This window comes from Phalacrocorax carbo, chromosome 3 (genome assembly GCF_963921805.1).
Source record: "Phalacrocorax carbo chromosome 3, bPhaCar2.1, whole genome shotgun sequence".
NCBI lineage: Eukaryota > Metazoa > Chordata > Aves > Suliformes > Phalacrocoracidae > Phalacrocorax > Phalacrocorax carbo.
The window spans coordinates 74,568,902-74,585,553 of NC_087515.1; the positions used below are offsets into that span (position 1 = coordinate 74,568,902).

Sequence of the window (16,652 nt, forward strand, 5' to 3'; positions counted from 1 at the left end):
GTTCTTAATGCTTTCCGCTTCTTCTGTAAGACTTTTGCTTCCTTTTAAAAGCAGTTCTGACCCTCTTTAGCTATTGCATGTCCGGTTCATTCTGCTCATGCTGTTTTCAAATTCCTCAATGTTGTTTGAAATCTGGAGTTTGACACCTACAGAGGTCTTTAAGAAACTCAGTTTAGATGTCAACTCATAACATCCCCTCTTCAACAGGGAATCTTCTCCCTTTTCTTTTGCATTTGTCTTGCAGAGTAAGACACGGCCGGCGAGCTATGTGTAGCAACGATCCCGTGGATCTGTCCCTCCAGGATTATCGTCTCCTAAGGATTTTGTTTGGGGAAAACAATGTTTTGAATTGTGAACCTTATATTCAGTTGCCTTTTCTCAAATAAAGCAATTTGGAAGTACCTCAGTAGCTGGGGAAAGACGGGGGATGTGATGAACATGGATTATGCTTGCTTCATTCAGAGCTAAAACCTCAACCAGAGGGCAAGTCTTTCACAAACAGCTCACAAAACCAGCAAGGATATGTTGTATGAAAACATCTGTGTTCTTGAAATTCATCTCCATCCCACATTCACACAAATGCTTCACTTTCATAAGCAGTAACTCTTCCTCTCCCCCTATCAAGGAGGAGAGGAAAGTCCTCGTTTTCGCTTGAACCCTGCCACCACACTCAGGGATAACCAGTGTCACCCTGCAAGGATGCGCCAGGAGACAAAAAGCGTTGCTCTGTGCGCTTCTTTGCAGGACATGGGGAAGGTGGTGTTTAATATTCAGTAGATATGATTTGACAGAGTCGTCACATTTGTTAGTGAGGATGAGACAGCCCAGTTATTCAACACCTAACTCTGTGCAACACAGTCTGACCTCAGACTGAGTACTAAGCATTTCTCGTTTTAGGAAAAACAAATATAACTTTCAGTTAGTGTTTCCAAAGGGCTGCCAAAAATTGAAATAAAGGAAAGGAAAAGGCATCCAAGTAGAGTCAGGCTGGAGAAGTAATTACGATTTAAAAAGGGAGGGTCTGGGCCACCTGACCAGCTGTAGGTCTGCCTGGTTGACCTCAGGTGAGATCCCCCACTTCTAACATGCCTGTGGTTTTAGCCAAACCCAAAGACAGAAGCATAGCTACAGGTAGGAATTGTTAGTAAAGAACTGTAGCTGTTTAACAAAAACCACAGAAAAATACACAATGCACTTAATGCAGCTAAGAGGAAAAAAGAGTTCATTTGACAAGAGAAAAGCAGACATTCTGTGTTGCATAAATCTTTCCAAAGCTGAAACCTCAGGATACTGCAACCACTCAGGCGAAACCAAACTGTTAGAAGAGTTCTGACTGTTAAGAAACTGCTTGACTTGATCTTCAGCAAGAACTTGTCTGGGCATTTCACTGGATTTCCTGAAATACCAGAAACAATACTGTAATAACAAGTTTCCTTTGAGGGGCAAAAAAGAAACCTGGACACACCCTTTATTCAAGTGAGATATTTGTTACAATACAAAATAAGGAAAGACTGGTTTGATGAACCCTATAAGGACAGGTAGGAGGCATCCAAAGGCACTTGGTTCTCCTGCACACACACACCCCCCCCCCCCAAGCGCGCGCACACACACACACTCAATCTCAGCAGCCATCAGACATCACTAAATGCTCAATTTGTCTAACAACCCTTAGTGACTGTGTGCAGAGAGGAGAAAGCATTTTCAGTAATTTCTCTATCTATTACAAACTAGTTACCAGCTGTAAATTATGCAAGAATAAGTTAACTGCACTAACTCTCCAAATTATTACTAGTCACTCAGCAGATCTGACATCCACCCCAGAGGAACACATCAACCTCCTACTGACTGCAGGTGAATGGAGAAGAAGGCACTTATCTCTTCTTTAATCTCTCTCTCCAGTCAAGACTGATGATCATCTCACAAAATTAAGGGGAAAAAATACTAAGGCATTAGTTGGGGAAAGAGAGGGAAAAAAGCACGAAAAGAGGGTTAAAAGAGGTACAGAAATCTGATAAAGACATGAAAAGAGCAGTGTCTGTTGAACTTTTAAAAAATGTATCTTATACCTTCACAAGCAATGCAAGCTGTGTTCTGGAGAAGTAGAGGGACCACATGGTTAATCTTGTTTTCACATATCTCTTTAACTAATTGAAAAAATCAGAAGCTCTTATTCAGATAATGCAATTAACTCAAGAAGGAAAGCATTTCAGTAAGGTTGCACCTTGTCTACACTGTGAGATCATGCTTCATAATAATTTTTATTCTAGATTCCTTTTATGGAACAAAACCCCCATATTTTCATCCAGTGCAAAGCTATTCCTTTGAAAGGGAACATTATCATCTATTTATTTCTCCTAGAGACAACACATGCAAAGCTGTGTTAATATTTAAATGTTTGTCAGAAAAAGCTGATTCAGTTTCACCAAAACCGGTGTTAGACTACATTTGCTGACTGATGATTAATATTTTCACATCTATGTCTGGATACAAAGCTAACAGTTTTAAAGAAAAGACTTGCTACAGCATCTTCCCTCTGGTGAACGCTGAAGAAAATAGTGTGCAGGGTAATAAGCCAGAGACACAGCGTTCAGCCACTTTAGGTCTCCAATTTTAGAGCTTCATTAAGATTATTTAATGATCATCTTTCAGTGGCAATGCTGGAGAAATCTAAATGCAATGGCTGCCTTCAAAGGCCCACCAAAGCTGAGAAGTACCAAAGGTGAGAAGAACTGTAGTGTCATGTTCATGTCCCAGTCGAGCAGGGAGGCTTCAGTAGATCGGCATATGCAACAACACTACTGCTTTTCTAGAAAGGAATTCATAGTACTCTTGTGTCAGTCCACAAAATTTGAGGATGCCCTAAACTTAAATAAAACTTGCATTCAGGTGGTCTAATCCATAGTCACTGAGTTACCAATGTGAAGAAATCAATGTTATGGCTAACATAAATCAAATTAATCCATTCATTTGTGTATAACAGCTTCCCTTTACTACATGGAACATAAATACCCAAACATTAATAGAGTTAATCCTTGCTGTATTGCATGAATCCCAGCACAAGGCTATAACGATGAATGAATCACAGTTATATGTAAAGACAACATGTGGGAGAAATCTGAAAGGAAAACAATAACTTTGTCATCTGAAGACTTGCTTACACTAATTTTATATTTACGTGCATTATCTAGGTTTTGCCTCTGACCAACTTTCTAAGCTTCAGATATACGCCTCAACTGACATTCACTCTCTTGTTTTCTATAGAGTTGAAGAGATCAACATGGTGTTTAAAACATATTTCTCTTTGGACCTTATTGTCTTATAATTGCAAATGTCTTAAAGAGCAAAGGGTGCTCAGCTGATTTCAAACAGGAGTAATATTCACACTGCCAGCTTTCATACTTAGCTTTTTACATTTTCCTTTTTAAACCCAGGTCAAATAAAGAAAACAAGTGAAAATTAGTTTTTAATTGCTCAAATGTTTTCAACGTTTGCAAAATCTTTTCAACTCTCCACCATCCTGTGAAAGAATTTCGATGGCAAAGGTCAGTATCTTCTCAGCCAAAGGGAAGATGTTGACCTTCCTGTAGATGTTCATGAAGAGGAGAGGGTTGCGAAGACGAGATCTGGGCTCAGAAACAGCTACCTAAAGGACACTTAACAGACTGAACAACTTCGCAGTGCTTACTCACAGAGCTTCTTTTGCTTACACAAATGCATATTAAAACCCAGAGCTATTGCAAAACCACTGAAACAGCTGACTTAGAGGAGCTCTAATCTCATCTATGAATCCCTGTGTCTTTTAAAACACAAGCGATATAATGAATTTATGCATATAGCAAGATTTCCACACTGCTGTTCTGCATGAACTTACCTGAATGTAGAGCACAGACTCTGTAGGTATGCTAGTGGGAAAGCCTACAGTGAGCTGCAGACCACAAAAACCATTACAGATGGTATGTATGCCTAAGCTATAAAACCTGTTTAATCAGATATGAGCAAATCTGCTAATTGTGCAGTTCGTTACTGAGAATGCAAATTATAGTCCACATGCATCAGACATTACCAATCAGGTCTGAAAATGGGTGTGGGAATACTTTAAAGCAATTCATTATATGGATTTGATTGCATAACACACAGGTATTCTGTGTTTACAGGTTGAATAATTGCAGGACTGAACTATGTGAAGATGTCTTCAAGCTGATGTGTAAGGAGCCAGAATTTCAATCAAAATCCAAGCTTAATCTTTTACTTCAGAAAACAATATATTGATTTATCCTTGTTTCCCAGAAAAGCTTTTGATTAGAAATGTCAAGATAGCATCAATAAAAATAATTCAAAGATATGGTAATACTAACCACCTATCTCTTACTGCCAAGTACAGCCAGACTGCTGAATACAACTGTGAACACAACTGTGTACAGTTCTGAAATGAGGTAAACAACATAAAAAATCCCAGCACACATGAACAGAAATGCTCCTTATGCCTTAGATCAAGCTGTATGCAAGGCCTAGATATCACCATGTCACTGCCCACTCTTGGTGAAGGCTGTTTCAAAAGGTAATACCTCCCTTGTGAGAACAAAAATTACCTTTACCTTCGTTTGAGAGCAAGCTCTTACTACCTCACTTTATCTTACCAGATGAGTAATAGGCCTATCATGCTCATGAATGAAAGGCAACCATCCCTCCTTACTACTAAGATGTCTTATGAGTCCCAAGCTTAGGAGAACCACACACTTCACCGAACCAAGCAATGAGCTGGCTGACCTGGAAAACCTGCAGAGGCTCATCTCCTCATCGTCTTTTCCCATTGAATCCATTCTGCTTGTAAGGCCCAGTACAGCACATTCAGCCTCAGCTGACTGAAGGGCTACAGCCCACTCCCAGGAAGCAAAATTTTATGAACTGGTGATTCACATGTTTATTTCTGCATTGTGGAAGTCCCTGCAGGCCCATGTCTCTGCCTGGATTTAAATCTGATTTCTGAAAAAGGGCGCACTGGCTTGAAAATCATGTTGACTTGTCTAGAAAGAGGAGATCGAAGTTGCAGCAACAACAGGTTGGGAAAACTGATTTGAGGAAGGCCTCAGGTTCTCCCTGGGGAGGATCCTGTTGTCTTTATGACTGTTTTATATGCACAGCTATAGCATATTTACTTTCTTGTCCTCTTGTGCATATCTCTTGCAAGAGTGCAGACTACACGCATTTAATATCTGCAAGTATTAAAGCCTGTACATTAGCAAAGGTTATCAGTGACTAATAGCCAGCAATAATAAAGGTTATCTCCTCTCCCAGGCCTGAACTCCCTAGGAAACAGAGACATGCAGGATTGTTAATTCCAATTTCTCATCTCATTTCTGCCTAGTTAGTGAGCCAGCTCTTCTCCTACACAGGAAAGGTACAGGGCTGATATAGATCCATGTACTTGCTGTAGTAAAGCTGTTATTGTACATCCCTGCAGGGCTGAGGGCAGAACCCTCGAGGTGGATGTGCCAGAGCTGGGCACAAGCCCCCATGGCCCCGGTGGCCCCTCCGCAGACGCAGCATGACAATACCCCAGCCTTGGCAGGACAACACACGGTGTGAGGGGCAATGGCATCCCCATGCTGACAAGGGCACACTAGAATATGAAAAGGAGGAGGAAAGGACACAGGCTAACATTTCTTGCATTTTGCTGAGCTAGCTTTTACTCACACTTTTACCAGCTCACACATTAGCCATTGCCTTATCTTTTACATACCATGCCATGTTGAAGAGCTCCGGATGGTAAGGTGGCTGGATTCGCATTTCTGTGATTCAATATCCAGGTCTCCAATTTTTAAGATCAGGCGTTTTCCCAGAGGCACTTGGATTTTCTTTTCACAAAGAGTGTAATTAGGGTATGTCCCAGGATAGTTCTTGGATGCCAGAGTCCCGCTGTCTTGATACATCACTGTGTGCCCACATCCATCCCCTGCAGTAGCAGAAGAAACAAGGAAAGAAACGAAACTTATTTCTCAATAAAAAATGTTTAAGAAATACTGGCCACGTAATTATGTGCCACATGCACTTCCAGCTTTTCAAAAAGTATTTTGTAATGCTCCACCTCAGTTATGCTGTTGTTGGAACATAGGTAAAATAAATAGTCATATTTCTCTTGTAAACCAGTAGAAAGGAGAGTTGGAAATGCCCCGAACTAATATGTATTTGACAGTCCTGTACAAACAGAGTCTCTCTGGCTTTCTGTTTTACAGCCAAACCCTGAAGATGCAATTCCAAATGCAACAGGTAGGCTCCTTCCTGAAATAGTTTTCTCCAAATTATCATTCCACGTTTTATTTCCATAGAAAGAGGCACGAGGGAGGGGGCAACTGAATCATTCATGAAAACACAGACATGATTTAACCACATACTATCACGGGCCTGACTCATCTTACTTCTCTGTTGGTTTTCTTGCACCCCTTGCGCAATACAAAAAGCACAGGGGACAAGGCAAAGACACAAGATGGGCTTCAAAAGTGGGGCATGCATCATTAATTATATGCAGGCTCCTTCACGGTAGCATGCCCAGAGATATAAGCGCTGCTGCCACCTTGCTCAAGAGGTGAGGGTAGGCACCCACAAAGTGGTTGTTTGTGGTGCTGTGTAGGAGCCAGCTCAGCTTTGGAGCCTTTCCTTGGTGGAGAGGCATCCAAGGAGCAGCTGCAGCAGAATGTATGACAACAGGAAAAGGCACATGGAAATACATGGTTGGGGGTGGGGATCGACATGGAAAACAGGAAGCATCCATGGAGGGGAAGGAAGCAGGTACCAGATAAGAGACCTTGACTACTAAAGGAAGCAATTTTTAGTGAACTATTTAAAAGGGTACTGGTAAATTAAAATTTATATATTAAAGCTTAAGCCATTTAATTCTGCTGTATCTTCCAAATAATGGAAACTAATGGCACTAGTTCCACTATTGCAAATGTACTTACAGTCGTCAGTTTTAGGTCAGTTAGGGCATAGACACTCTTTACATAGGAGTCTCGTATACTGTTACCCTTTATCACTGCAAAATTGAAGTTAGTCCTAGAAGTGTTCATAAAATAAAGAAACCTGCAGAGCTGGGAATTCACAATGTTCACTTTAACTATGCAAAATTTTACTTTTGGGGATATGTTGGTTAAACTGTTTTGGTCTGTTCATTTTAATAACTTTCTGAATTTCCTTCCACAATCACTAGGAGGAAAACACTTAAGATTTGGTAAGATTATTTAAAGGTGAACAACTAGAAATGAAGTGTTGATAAAGAAACATGCCATACTGGGGGTTGGTGCAAAAGTGGCACGCTGTGCAAAGATAAGCTCCAAGCTATCAAACTTTGACTCGCTACTATATAATTACACTGCCATTTCATCCAACTCACTCAACCACTTTTTCACAAGCAACAGCATTTATTTTGAAGCTCTGTCATTATTACTGGATTCATTGCCTGCTATTTAGTTTTGTCACAGGTTCACTCTTGGAACAAAGGTGAATAGGAGACATAGATCCAAAATCATATCACCATAAAACATATTAATTTGCTTGTCCACACGCCTTAAAAAACATTTGTTGTTCAAGATTGTTATCCAAGCTCTGTTTATTTCAGAATGCATAGGAATATACTCAAGGTGAAAGGCAAACTGGCCTCTTGAGCAAACCATCTTTTTAGTGGAAACTTTCTGCAGCAGGAATAAAAATACAAGGAGCAATACAGTACATGAGCTATCAACTTTCTGAACCCAGAGAGGGACCCACAGAGGTCCAGCCAGCGTAAAACCAGATCACTTCCAGCAGGACAAAGGACAACCTTACTGCCTGTGTAGCCTACAGCTGTGTAGGAAGAAAGAACTGCCCATGGCCTTTAATTTAAACTGCATGTTTCTAACCATAAGCATTAACTTTAGCTGGGCTGGTGAAAATAAAGTAACTACAATCTGGAGCTTGGCTTTCAACTTATCCTTATTGGGAAAGAAAAGGGAAAACAAAGGGAAACATTACAAAACCACAACAAAACATCATGGGGTTGAACTCCTTAAAATGAAAAGTCTAGTATTCGCATAGTCTTCCTCTCGCTGGGCTACATTCTGGCCTGTGTCACCTTGGTACAATCCCAGGGATCCTTTGTGGTACGAAACTCTCCTCAAAGATCTGAAAAGGCATCACTATCATGGTGAGACTCTGATAACTGTCCAGGTGACAGAGCATTATATTTCTACAGAAAGTGTACAGAAAAACTGCACCAGAGCCCTCAGCCTGCCATCCTTCTCTGTCAAAGTTATACGAGGTCTTGTTCCCAGGGAAACTCCTTTTTTAAAAATCTGCCTTTGAGTCAGCGTTGCAACATACTAGCACCAGAACATCTTTTGAGCTAAGGAAGCATAAATGCTATTTTCTGACTCTTCACTGGTAAAGCATGGTCAAACACTCCAACTGATGAGAGGTGAGTGCAGCATCATCCTGCACCTGCAACATCCCCTGCTGCCTCTGTTCTGCCTGCCTGCCTCAGAGGAAAAGGTCATGACAAAAGCTTGTTCACCACAAGAACCGAAGCAATGTCCGGAAAGTCAGACCAACTCCTAGGAACTATTGCTTTTTACGGAGAAGCCTGACTGCAGCTCTAATTTTTGCTCCGGCAAGATTACTGGAGCAAAGTAAAATCTTACACCAAAATTTGCTGGGAATGCACCCTAGAGAAGGAGACTGAAGGCATAGAGGGAAGGTAGAATAAAAGTCAGGATATAGTAATTCAGAGAGAGATTTAATGACTAAATAGTAAAAAAAACGTATACATATAACCCCACTATATACCAAGGGCTCAGAAACAGAGACAAGTAAGGAATTCAAAACATATCCTTATTCATGTTTTCAAATGAAAAATGTGAACATCACTACCATTAGTTTTGTTCTTATCATTACTTTCCACAAGAAATTTCAATTTTCAGTAGAAATGTGTTGGCCAAACCTCAAGTATATTGTGCTTAAAACACAACTGCTTATCCTGATGAAAACTATGGTTTAAATACCTTATGTTGCAATCCTTTCTATAGGCACACAGCTCTTCTGGCTGGAAATACGTGCATTCAACTGGTCAGTTCAATGCAAGATTTCTTGCTAACACTGAATTTTCACTTAGCATTACTTCTGAAAACTGCTTTCTATCACCCCATTTGGCAAGAAGCTGGCAGCCTTGGCTCAGACATCCAGGTTTCATCACTTCTCCCTGGACAGGAGCAAAGCAAAATATTTGAGCACAAGGTATTCAGCAGCCAGAAAGTCTAAACATGCTTAGATTCAATAAAATTGCTCCTCAGCACCAGGAATTACTAAAAGCACATCAAACATGCTTTGTAAACCAAGTTCCCATGGGCATTTGAATCAAGATCAAGATCGTGGTCTCTGGATCACAGGCACCCCCCCGCTGGCCTATACTCAGGTTGTATTGAAGATCACACAGCACTGCAATTAAGGCTGTTTACCACAGATAAAAATAGTCTCCTGTGGCAGACGGTGGAAATAACTCCCCAAGAAGTGAGAACCATGCCTGGCACCTTCTGCCGCAGCAGCAGGCACCCCACTTGCACCTTGCCCTCTCTTACAAGGTGCTCTCCGAGAGCGGCGCGTGCATGTGAAACCAAACCTGGGACCCCTCCAGAGGACACCAGTGCATGTCCCTGTGGAGAGGGCGAGAGGAGGTACCAGGTGGCTGGTGGGTAGCACCATTTCCCATCCTCAGACATATGCATGATGGGTGTGCACAGGACAAGGTGAAGGAGCACCTCCAAACAGATGTGTCTGGGCTGGGTCCAACACCAGCTGCTGGCTCATGGGTGGGTGGACCCCCTCCAGCATCTAACCTGCTCAGGAAGGATGTAGGTGATGAAATTGATGCCCATGAACAAGCTCCAGCCCCACACCATGAGCCCTGGACACAGCCCCCCACAGATACTACAGCTTTAGCAAAACAGTGGTGGTCCCAGGAGAAGCAGAGTTAAGAGATCTCTGAAAATTATGCTGGTTGCTTGAGGCACCCTCCTGCCACCCAAATCCACCTGGTTGGGCTGACTCTCTCCTCCCCTCTCTTTCCAAGCCCAGTGCACAAGCTGAGCCCCAGCCTCTTACTCCTGCGCTCCCCAGGCTTTCCCGCCCCTGCTCGCACGTGCGACTGGATGTGCACAGCACCTTCGCCCAAGCACTCAGCATATCGCCCTCTGAGTTAGGGAAGTGGCTACAGTTTTTCAAATAGCTGCTATAAAGAGTATCCATGTTCTGCACCTTTCACTAGACATGTTTATACCGCCAACTACAAAACAGTTACATAGCATGATATCAAAGTGCATTTTCAAAAGCATTGCTACAATATCCTGGCAGCAAACAGCTGCCTTTTTCATCCTCCTGATTCACCCTCGCTAAGCAATTAATAACGGACTTGGACTCGCTCCAGTGCTAAATACGTGTTATACCTCGGCATGCTCGTGCACACAGCCAGCAGCCCCCTGCCCTCTTCTACCCCACTGCACGAGCCCCATCAGGCACCAGCATTTCTCTTTCCACACTTCTCGCTACAGACTCCTGCTACCTGCTGCCCCTTGGCTGCTGATCTCTTCCCACCGGGACAAAGACCCCCAAAGTAACCTTATTTCCCTCTCTGCCTCCTCTCTACCAGTTTGACATCCCTTTGGATGCCCACCTTCATGGTGGTGCCTGGGACAGGGTGTGGTCCCCCTACCCCACCTGAAGGCCAGGGCACAGAGCTGGTGGGCAGCTGCCAGCCTGTCCTTTTTCCTTCCCACTCCTCCCTCCCTTGAGAGGAGAGAGCAGGAAATTGAGTTTTCATACCTAAATTTTGGATTCAGCAAAAAATCCGTGTTTTCTGAAGAGCCACAGCTGCAAATGGACACAGCCAAAGCAAAGGAAACACCACTGAGCTGAGGCTTTGCAAGCTCTGACAACAATCCCCATGAGGAGAAATCAGATTTGTCTCATCTTCCATGTTGCTTTCCCTGAAGTAACAACTCCAGCTTATTAAAAGATACAATAATAACTGAGTCAAGGAAGAGTTCTGTGCCTGTGTTTGAAAGATCCGAGTTACGCATAAGAACAGATAAGTATCTAAAAAAGAAATCGACTCTTTCCAGTCAAACCTGTGCCCTCCCTACTCATGTGGGATAGGAGCAAAGACTAGAGAAAAAGCAGGTTTTTTTGCCAGATGCCATCCAAATTCACTGTTGTGGCCTGACAACACTTTAGTTTTTCATACAGCTACTCTGACCTCTGCCACTAACAGAATCATGCATGCTGCAAACACAAACAGGTTTGTGCCTTCACTGCCTTCTGAGGTGATGGAGTAAAATCCAGAGTTAAATGCTTCATGTCTAACCTCCCCAATGCCAAACCTGGGTCAAGAGCATCAGCTCTTTACTGCACCATTATAATGGAAAAGAGAGACCACCTTGCAACCAGGACCCAAAACCGTCACTACTCCAGAGAGCGATGAAAGATGTCAGACCTCTGTGCTTCTCCTGGCAGTGGGCTCAAGCAGGGAACAAAAATGAAGGGCAACATCGTGGGCCTGAGGCACTGCTGGGCAGACAAGTACCCCCAGTCCTTCTCCCCAGCAGCGCTGGGGCCTAGAGACACAGGCATCATGGCGGGGGTGTGGGGGGGTGTGACCACATAGTTGGAGATTTCAGCCCAGGTGCCATTTACACCAGCTGAGCAGCTGGCTGAGCCCAGCATCTGAAAGTATATACATATATATACCTCAAGTATATAAATCCACAGCAGTTAGTTTGGTTGGTTGTTTTTTTTTTTTTTTTCAAAAGTCCAGCTTTACTTTCCTCACAATATTTTGTGGATACAGCAAAAACTATTTTCAAATAATGAAAGAAACCACTGAAAATTAAGGCAAGTCTATAAAAAAAATAAATGAAAAATAAGTGACTGCAATCTTCCATGGTCTTTATGTTGGTATAAATAATCTTTTCAAGGGAAGAAGTCCCCTACTTCGCAGTATGCCCTACTGCAAAAGGAAAAATAGAGTGTGTAAACTTTTTCTTTGAATTGCATTTTGTTTGACTCCATTCGGTTCCCAGGAAACATTTTAACCTCTGTGCTGCAGCAGTGCCTCAGGACACCCGTTTTGCTGCCCAAGCTAACCAAGCAGTGGCTGGGAGGAGGGCCGAGAGCAGGAAGGGAAGGTAGGGCAGCAGAAGAAACAAAGGCACATTGTGGAGTGCTGATTTCATTGCCCAAATTATTTACTTACCAACTTCAAAGGGATGCAAAAGGAGGAGGAGGTCAAACAAACCACAGCATGTTTTTCCCTCCTTTTCACAGACATTATTTACTGTAATGTCCCTCTTAAAGTAGGAATGAGAAAGCAGCAAATGATCTCCAATTGGTTCCGCAGTGGTTCCATAAATCACAAATTCCCACCACGCGCCCAGCTGCGATCACCCCTTCAGCCGTTTGGGCTGCGGCTCGGGCTGGCTTTCCTCAGGGTGTTCCCTGCAGCCAGCCTCAGGGGACGCTCTGCCTCAAACATATAAGAAGTTATATTGGTAACCAGTTGGATCGCCACCATCAAGTGTAGAAAAAAGTCCCTGACAACTGTTCTAAGTGCCTTATCTAGCAAAGTAGCTTACAACCATTCTGCCATTTTTCAAAGTTAGAGAGTTTTTAGCAATTGCAGGCACAGCCATATGCCAGCAGCCGGGGAAATCTCTCCAGCTGTGCTGACCTACATGGCAATGACTTTGCTGGATTGCCACAAACAGCCTGGGCAGCATTTACTACCCCAGAAACCTCTCATCTTTTCAGAAGTTTACAAAGACAAAAACCTAGTGAGACCTGAGATTTTAATTATTTAGCTGCTAAAATGTCAAAAAAAAAAGCAGAAATCTCCTTATAAGCAACTTCTCCCATCAGCAGGAAGCCACGTTACCCTAAAGAGGGAACTTCACACTCAGCATTAAGGTTTGCAACCTTAACAAGGAGCAGAGTAAGTCTTACTTAAACTAACACATATGCAAACCAGAAACTCACACACACTGAAACGCTTCTAGTCTCACTGTATCCATAAAGACTCGATTACTTTTGCTGCTTAATCAAATAACTTTCTGGAGACCAACCATCTCATCTACACATACATCTTAGGGACTTGGGTCAGGACGAAACCTAATGCTACCCAGCTACATTTACGCATGAGACCTCCGTGACAAGATGATTCATATTACCGTAGAAATCACAGTGCCCAAAGGAGGGAACAGCAGTTACAGCCTGGTAGCCCCTTTCTTATGAATTATTCATGAGGACACCGGACTAAGAAGTTACTGCATTCTGTAAAGAACAAGATCCTGCAACACGTAAGGGACAAGGTTTACACAAAAAATGCAAATAGAAGCACACAGTTTTCTTGATTTGCTTCTATTAAATACCCAGAAATAGTAGCACACCAGCTTTGCCTTTGCTTTTCAGGATCACTATCTGGTACCATCACAAACTGTGAAAGACAAGGAGTACCAGAGTACACATCAAAACTGAGTACGTTTTAGTCACTCCTTCCAGGACTTAGGCAGTATATCCAAATGTAGCCCTCCAGAGAAGCAAGTTGCAGCACTGGAATTTGCTTTTCAGCACTCTAAATACAGCACTCTCAAGCTTGTGGGTGTGAGAAGACTTCTATGCCTTTTTAACTGCTGCAACAAAAGAGATTTGTAATTTTCAATTTATTTGTTTATTCCTTGAATAGCATTTGTCAATGGCTTTCTTTTATGGATGTGGCATATTGCTGTGATCGACCACCTCAACATTTTATCAGCTTGTGTGTTTTTGGAAACAGAAAGGAGAACGGAGCTACACATTTATGGAAAATTCAGAGGAATCTTAAGCATAGGGTCCCCTTCTTGCAAAAGGGAAGTTGATTTTTTGTTTTCTAACAAATACCTGCCTACTTTAAGATACGTTACACACCTCAAGTGCAGAGGTGCTGAGAAGGCACTGAGAAGTTCACCGCCCAAGTACTTGTTGTAACTGCATGCTCAAAAGTAACCTTGAAAGACTGTAAATAAATGGGAAGGTGGTCATGCTCCTCCACCAGCCACCCATGAAGAGTAACTCAGCACCCTGGTGAAGCTTCAGTGCTATAAAGGCTATGGGGAACAAATATCCCACCGATGGGTTTCTTCCCTGTCCTTCTGCACACAGCATCTCAGCAACGTGGCAGGGACATGGGGCCACGGTGGGAGATGGACCCACCCCGTGCCGTACTGGGGTCCCTCTGGGTTGGGGGGACATTTTGCCATTAGGGCATCTCCTCTGATTCTGCTGATTTGGGCAAACATTGGATTTCTATTAAGGGCTTTTTCAGGCGAAGTAGGAAATGCTAATCTTAACTGAGAGACATATCATATATATGCAAATTGTTTGCTCTACTTTCTCCATCTGTTTTTTTCCCAGGTTTTTCTCTTTGCTGTGCTTTACTGGAGATTAACTTACAGTATATAGCACCAAATTTGGACTGTGTGGGAAACATATGCTGCAAGTTCAGGGCCAGACTTGAATATTGGGTTGCACAGGAGTAAGAATGTTCACAGCAGTGCTAAGGACTGACAAACCCACAGGGACAGGAAATTCAGAGACACCAGGGTAAGGAGAGGCTGAAACAGAGCTGTTCCAGTTACAGTAGCAGGTGGGAAGGCAAGATTTCAAAACAGCTTTAATTTGGGTAAGAGGAAATGGCTGAACATGAGAGAATGAAACCACCACCCCCCACCACCACTTTCTTAATATGTAATTTCCTTGCTAGTGTGATACAAGTCAAGCAAGATTGACAGTTATCAATGATGAAGGATGGTCTTTTTGCCTGAAATCAAACTTGTCCTGGCTTACTTGAAAAATCACACATTCATCATTTTTGCCTGTATGCCTAGGTGGAATATGTGATTTGTTAGTAAGAAAGGACAAAAGAAAGCACACCACTTTTCTCAAAGCAAATTCTGCAAACCCCCCATTATCCCCAAGGTATAAATTAACAAATCTTAAGAGAAAATTAATTAGTTTGTGATGGAAACAATAATTGCCATTTATTGGCAAGACACAATTTTCTGTTTTGACTTTTGACTCAGTCAACCTAATGTCTAGGAAACTAGCTATTTCCTCCATGGTCATTGCAACCTAACAAGTGGTTCCTTACAACTCCAATAGAAGTGGAAGCATAAAAATTAACTGAACTAAGATGAAGATACAGCCAAAGAGCTACATCAGGCTTCTGACCTGGATTGCTGAAAGCAAAAAATGCTTTTTTTTCTAGTATTCTCACACATCCAGCCTGCCTTATACCTGTCATCAAGGTGTTAACCAGAATGGTACATTCAGGGCTCCATAAACCAGGAAATTCTGTGATCTCCCTGGTTCACTGTGGTTACATATAGTTGCTGCAAAAGATATTTGAAATTAAAAAAATAGAAAGGAAAGCAGCCACACCATTACTTAAAATACTATAGCGTTGGTTGTGGCGCTGTATATGATCCACAGCGTCTTTTCTGTGTCTTCTGTGACACATTAATATGAGACTGCATAGCGCACAAGAGAATGTTTTATGCCACCCTGTGTACACCTCTTATATGGAAACTCCATAATTTCATTTTGTTTGACTGGATTTTTTGATTACCAGCAGTATCAAACAATCATGTTCTCAAGTTTTGACACAGCGGGAAGGTCTGAACAGTTTGTCACTCATCTCAAGAGTGAATACCTCAGGGTAACTCCTCAATTTATTTTGATACAATATGATTTTGCTTTCCACCTAGAGAACACAGGGACTGAATTTCATCTAAAAATAATAGATTCATTTTCAAAACACAAGCATTAGCAGTTGTTGAAAATCAGTATGTTCTCAGATACCTGTTTTAAGGACCATGAGTTTAACTATGCCTCTTGCCACTGACAAAATACTAATAAATCAGCAAGTGCTGACTCGTTCTTGAGTTTGAAAACATTAACACTTACGACCACCCAAGTACTCATTGCAAAAAGCACAATACTTCACATTACAGCTTATCTATTGGAATTCTGGTTTAAAGCCTTCAGCTCTGTGGCTCCCAGACATTTCTACTTCAATTCCCCTGTACCGTGCTGACACAAGAAACATGGGATGATACAAACCCCCAGCCTTGGGAGCAAGCGGAGACAACAGGGAGGGCAACAGCTCCGACGTTAGCCATGCACCTTGCTGCCAAAGCCTCCCCATGGAGGGGGACCCGCAGGAGCCTTGAATTTACTTTACAGGTTAAAATATATTTTTTCCTAACTGGAGGACAAAGTGGACTTTTTGTGTTACAAGCTCATTTGACAAATAAAGCACAGCTGACCATAAAGTCAAAGCAACCCACCAACACAGAACTGGTGTGGTACCAGAGCAAAATACAAGTAAGTAGTTTCGGGCAGAAGCCGCACATCTCCCTTCCGCACAGTTACCGCAGCTGCAACAACAAGGCTCAGGCACGTAACAAAGCCGTTCTGTTTGGATGGGTGAAGAAACCCACCTATGTTTCCAGTGTTTAGAGGTCCCTCCCACCACACCATGAAGAAAAGTTTTGTTTGATTTCTGACAGGACACACAGGCCTTTGTATACCAGGAGGGATCG

At 42.5% G+C, this 16,652-nt stretch overlaps 1 protein-coding gene across 2 annotated transcripts in view; it reads right to left on the reverse strand.

The window, feature by feature from the left end:
• The window catches only part of DCBLD1 (discoidin, CUB and LCCL domain containing 1), a 48,427-nt gene that overhangs the window by 26,299 nt on the left and 5,476 nt on the right, over positions 1 to 16,652 (reverse strand). For both annotated transcript variants that reach the window (XM_064447405.1, XM_064447406.1), the window contains exon 2: positions 5,741 to 5,953. In XM_064447405.1, coding sequence (XP_064303475.1) covers positions 5,741 to 5,953 — 213 coding nt within the window. The remainder of the gene's footprint in view (positions 1 to 5,740; positions 5,954 to 16,652) is intronic.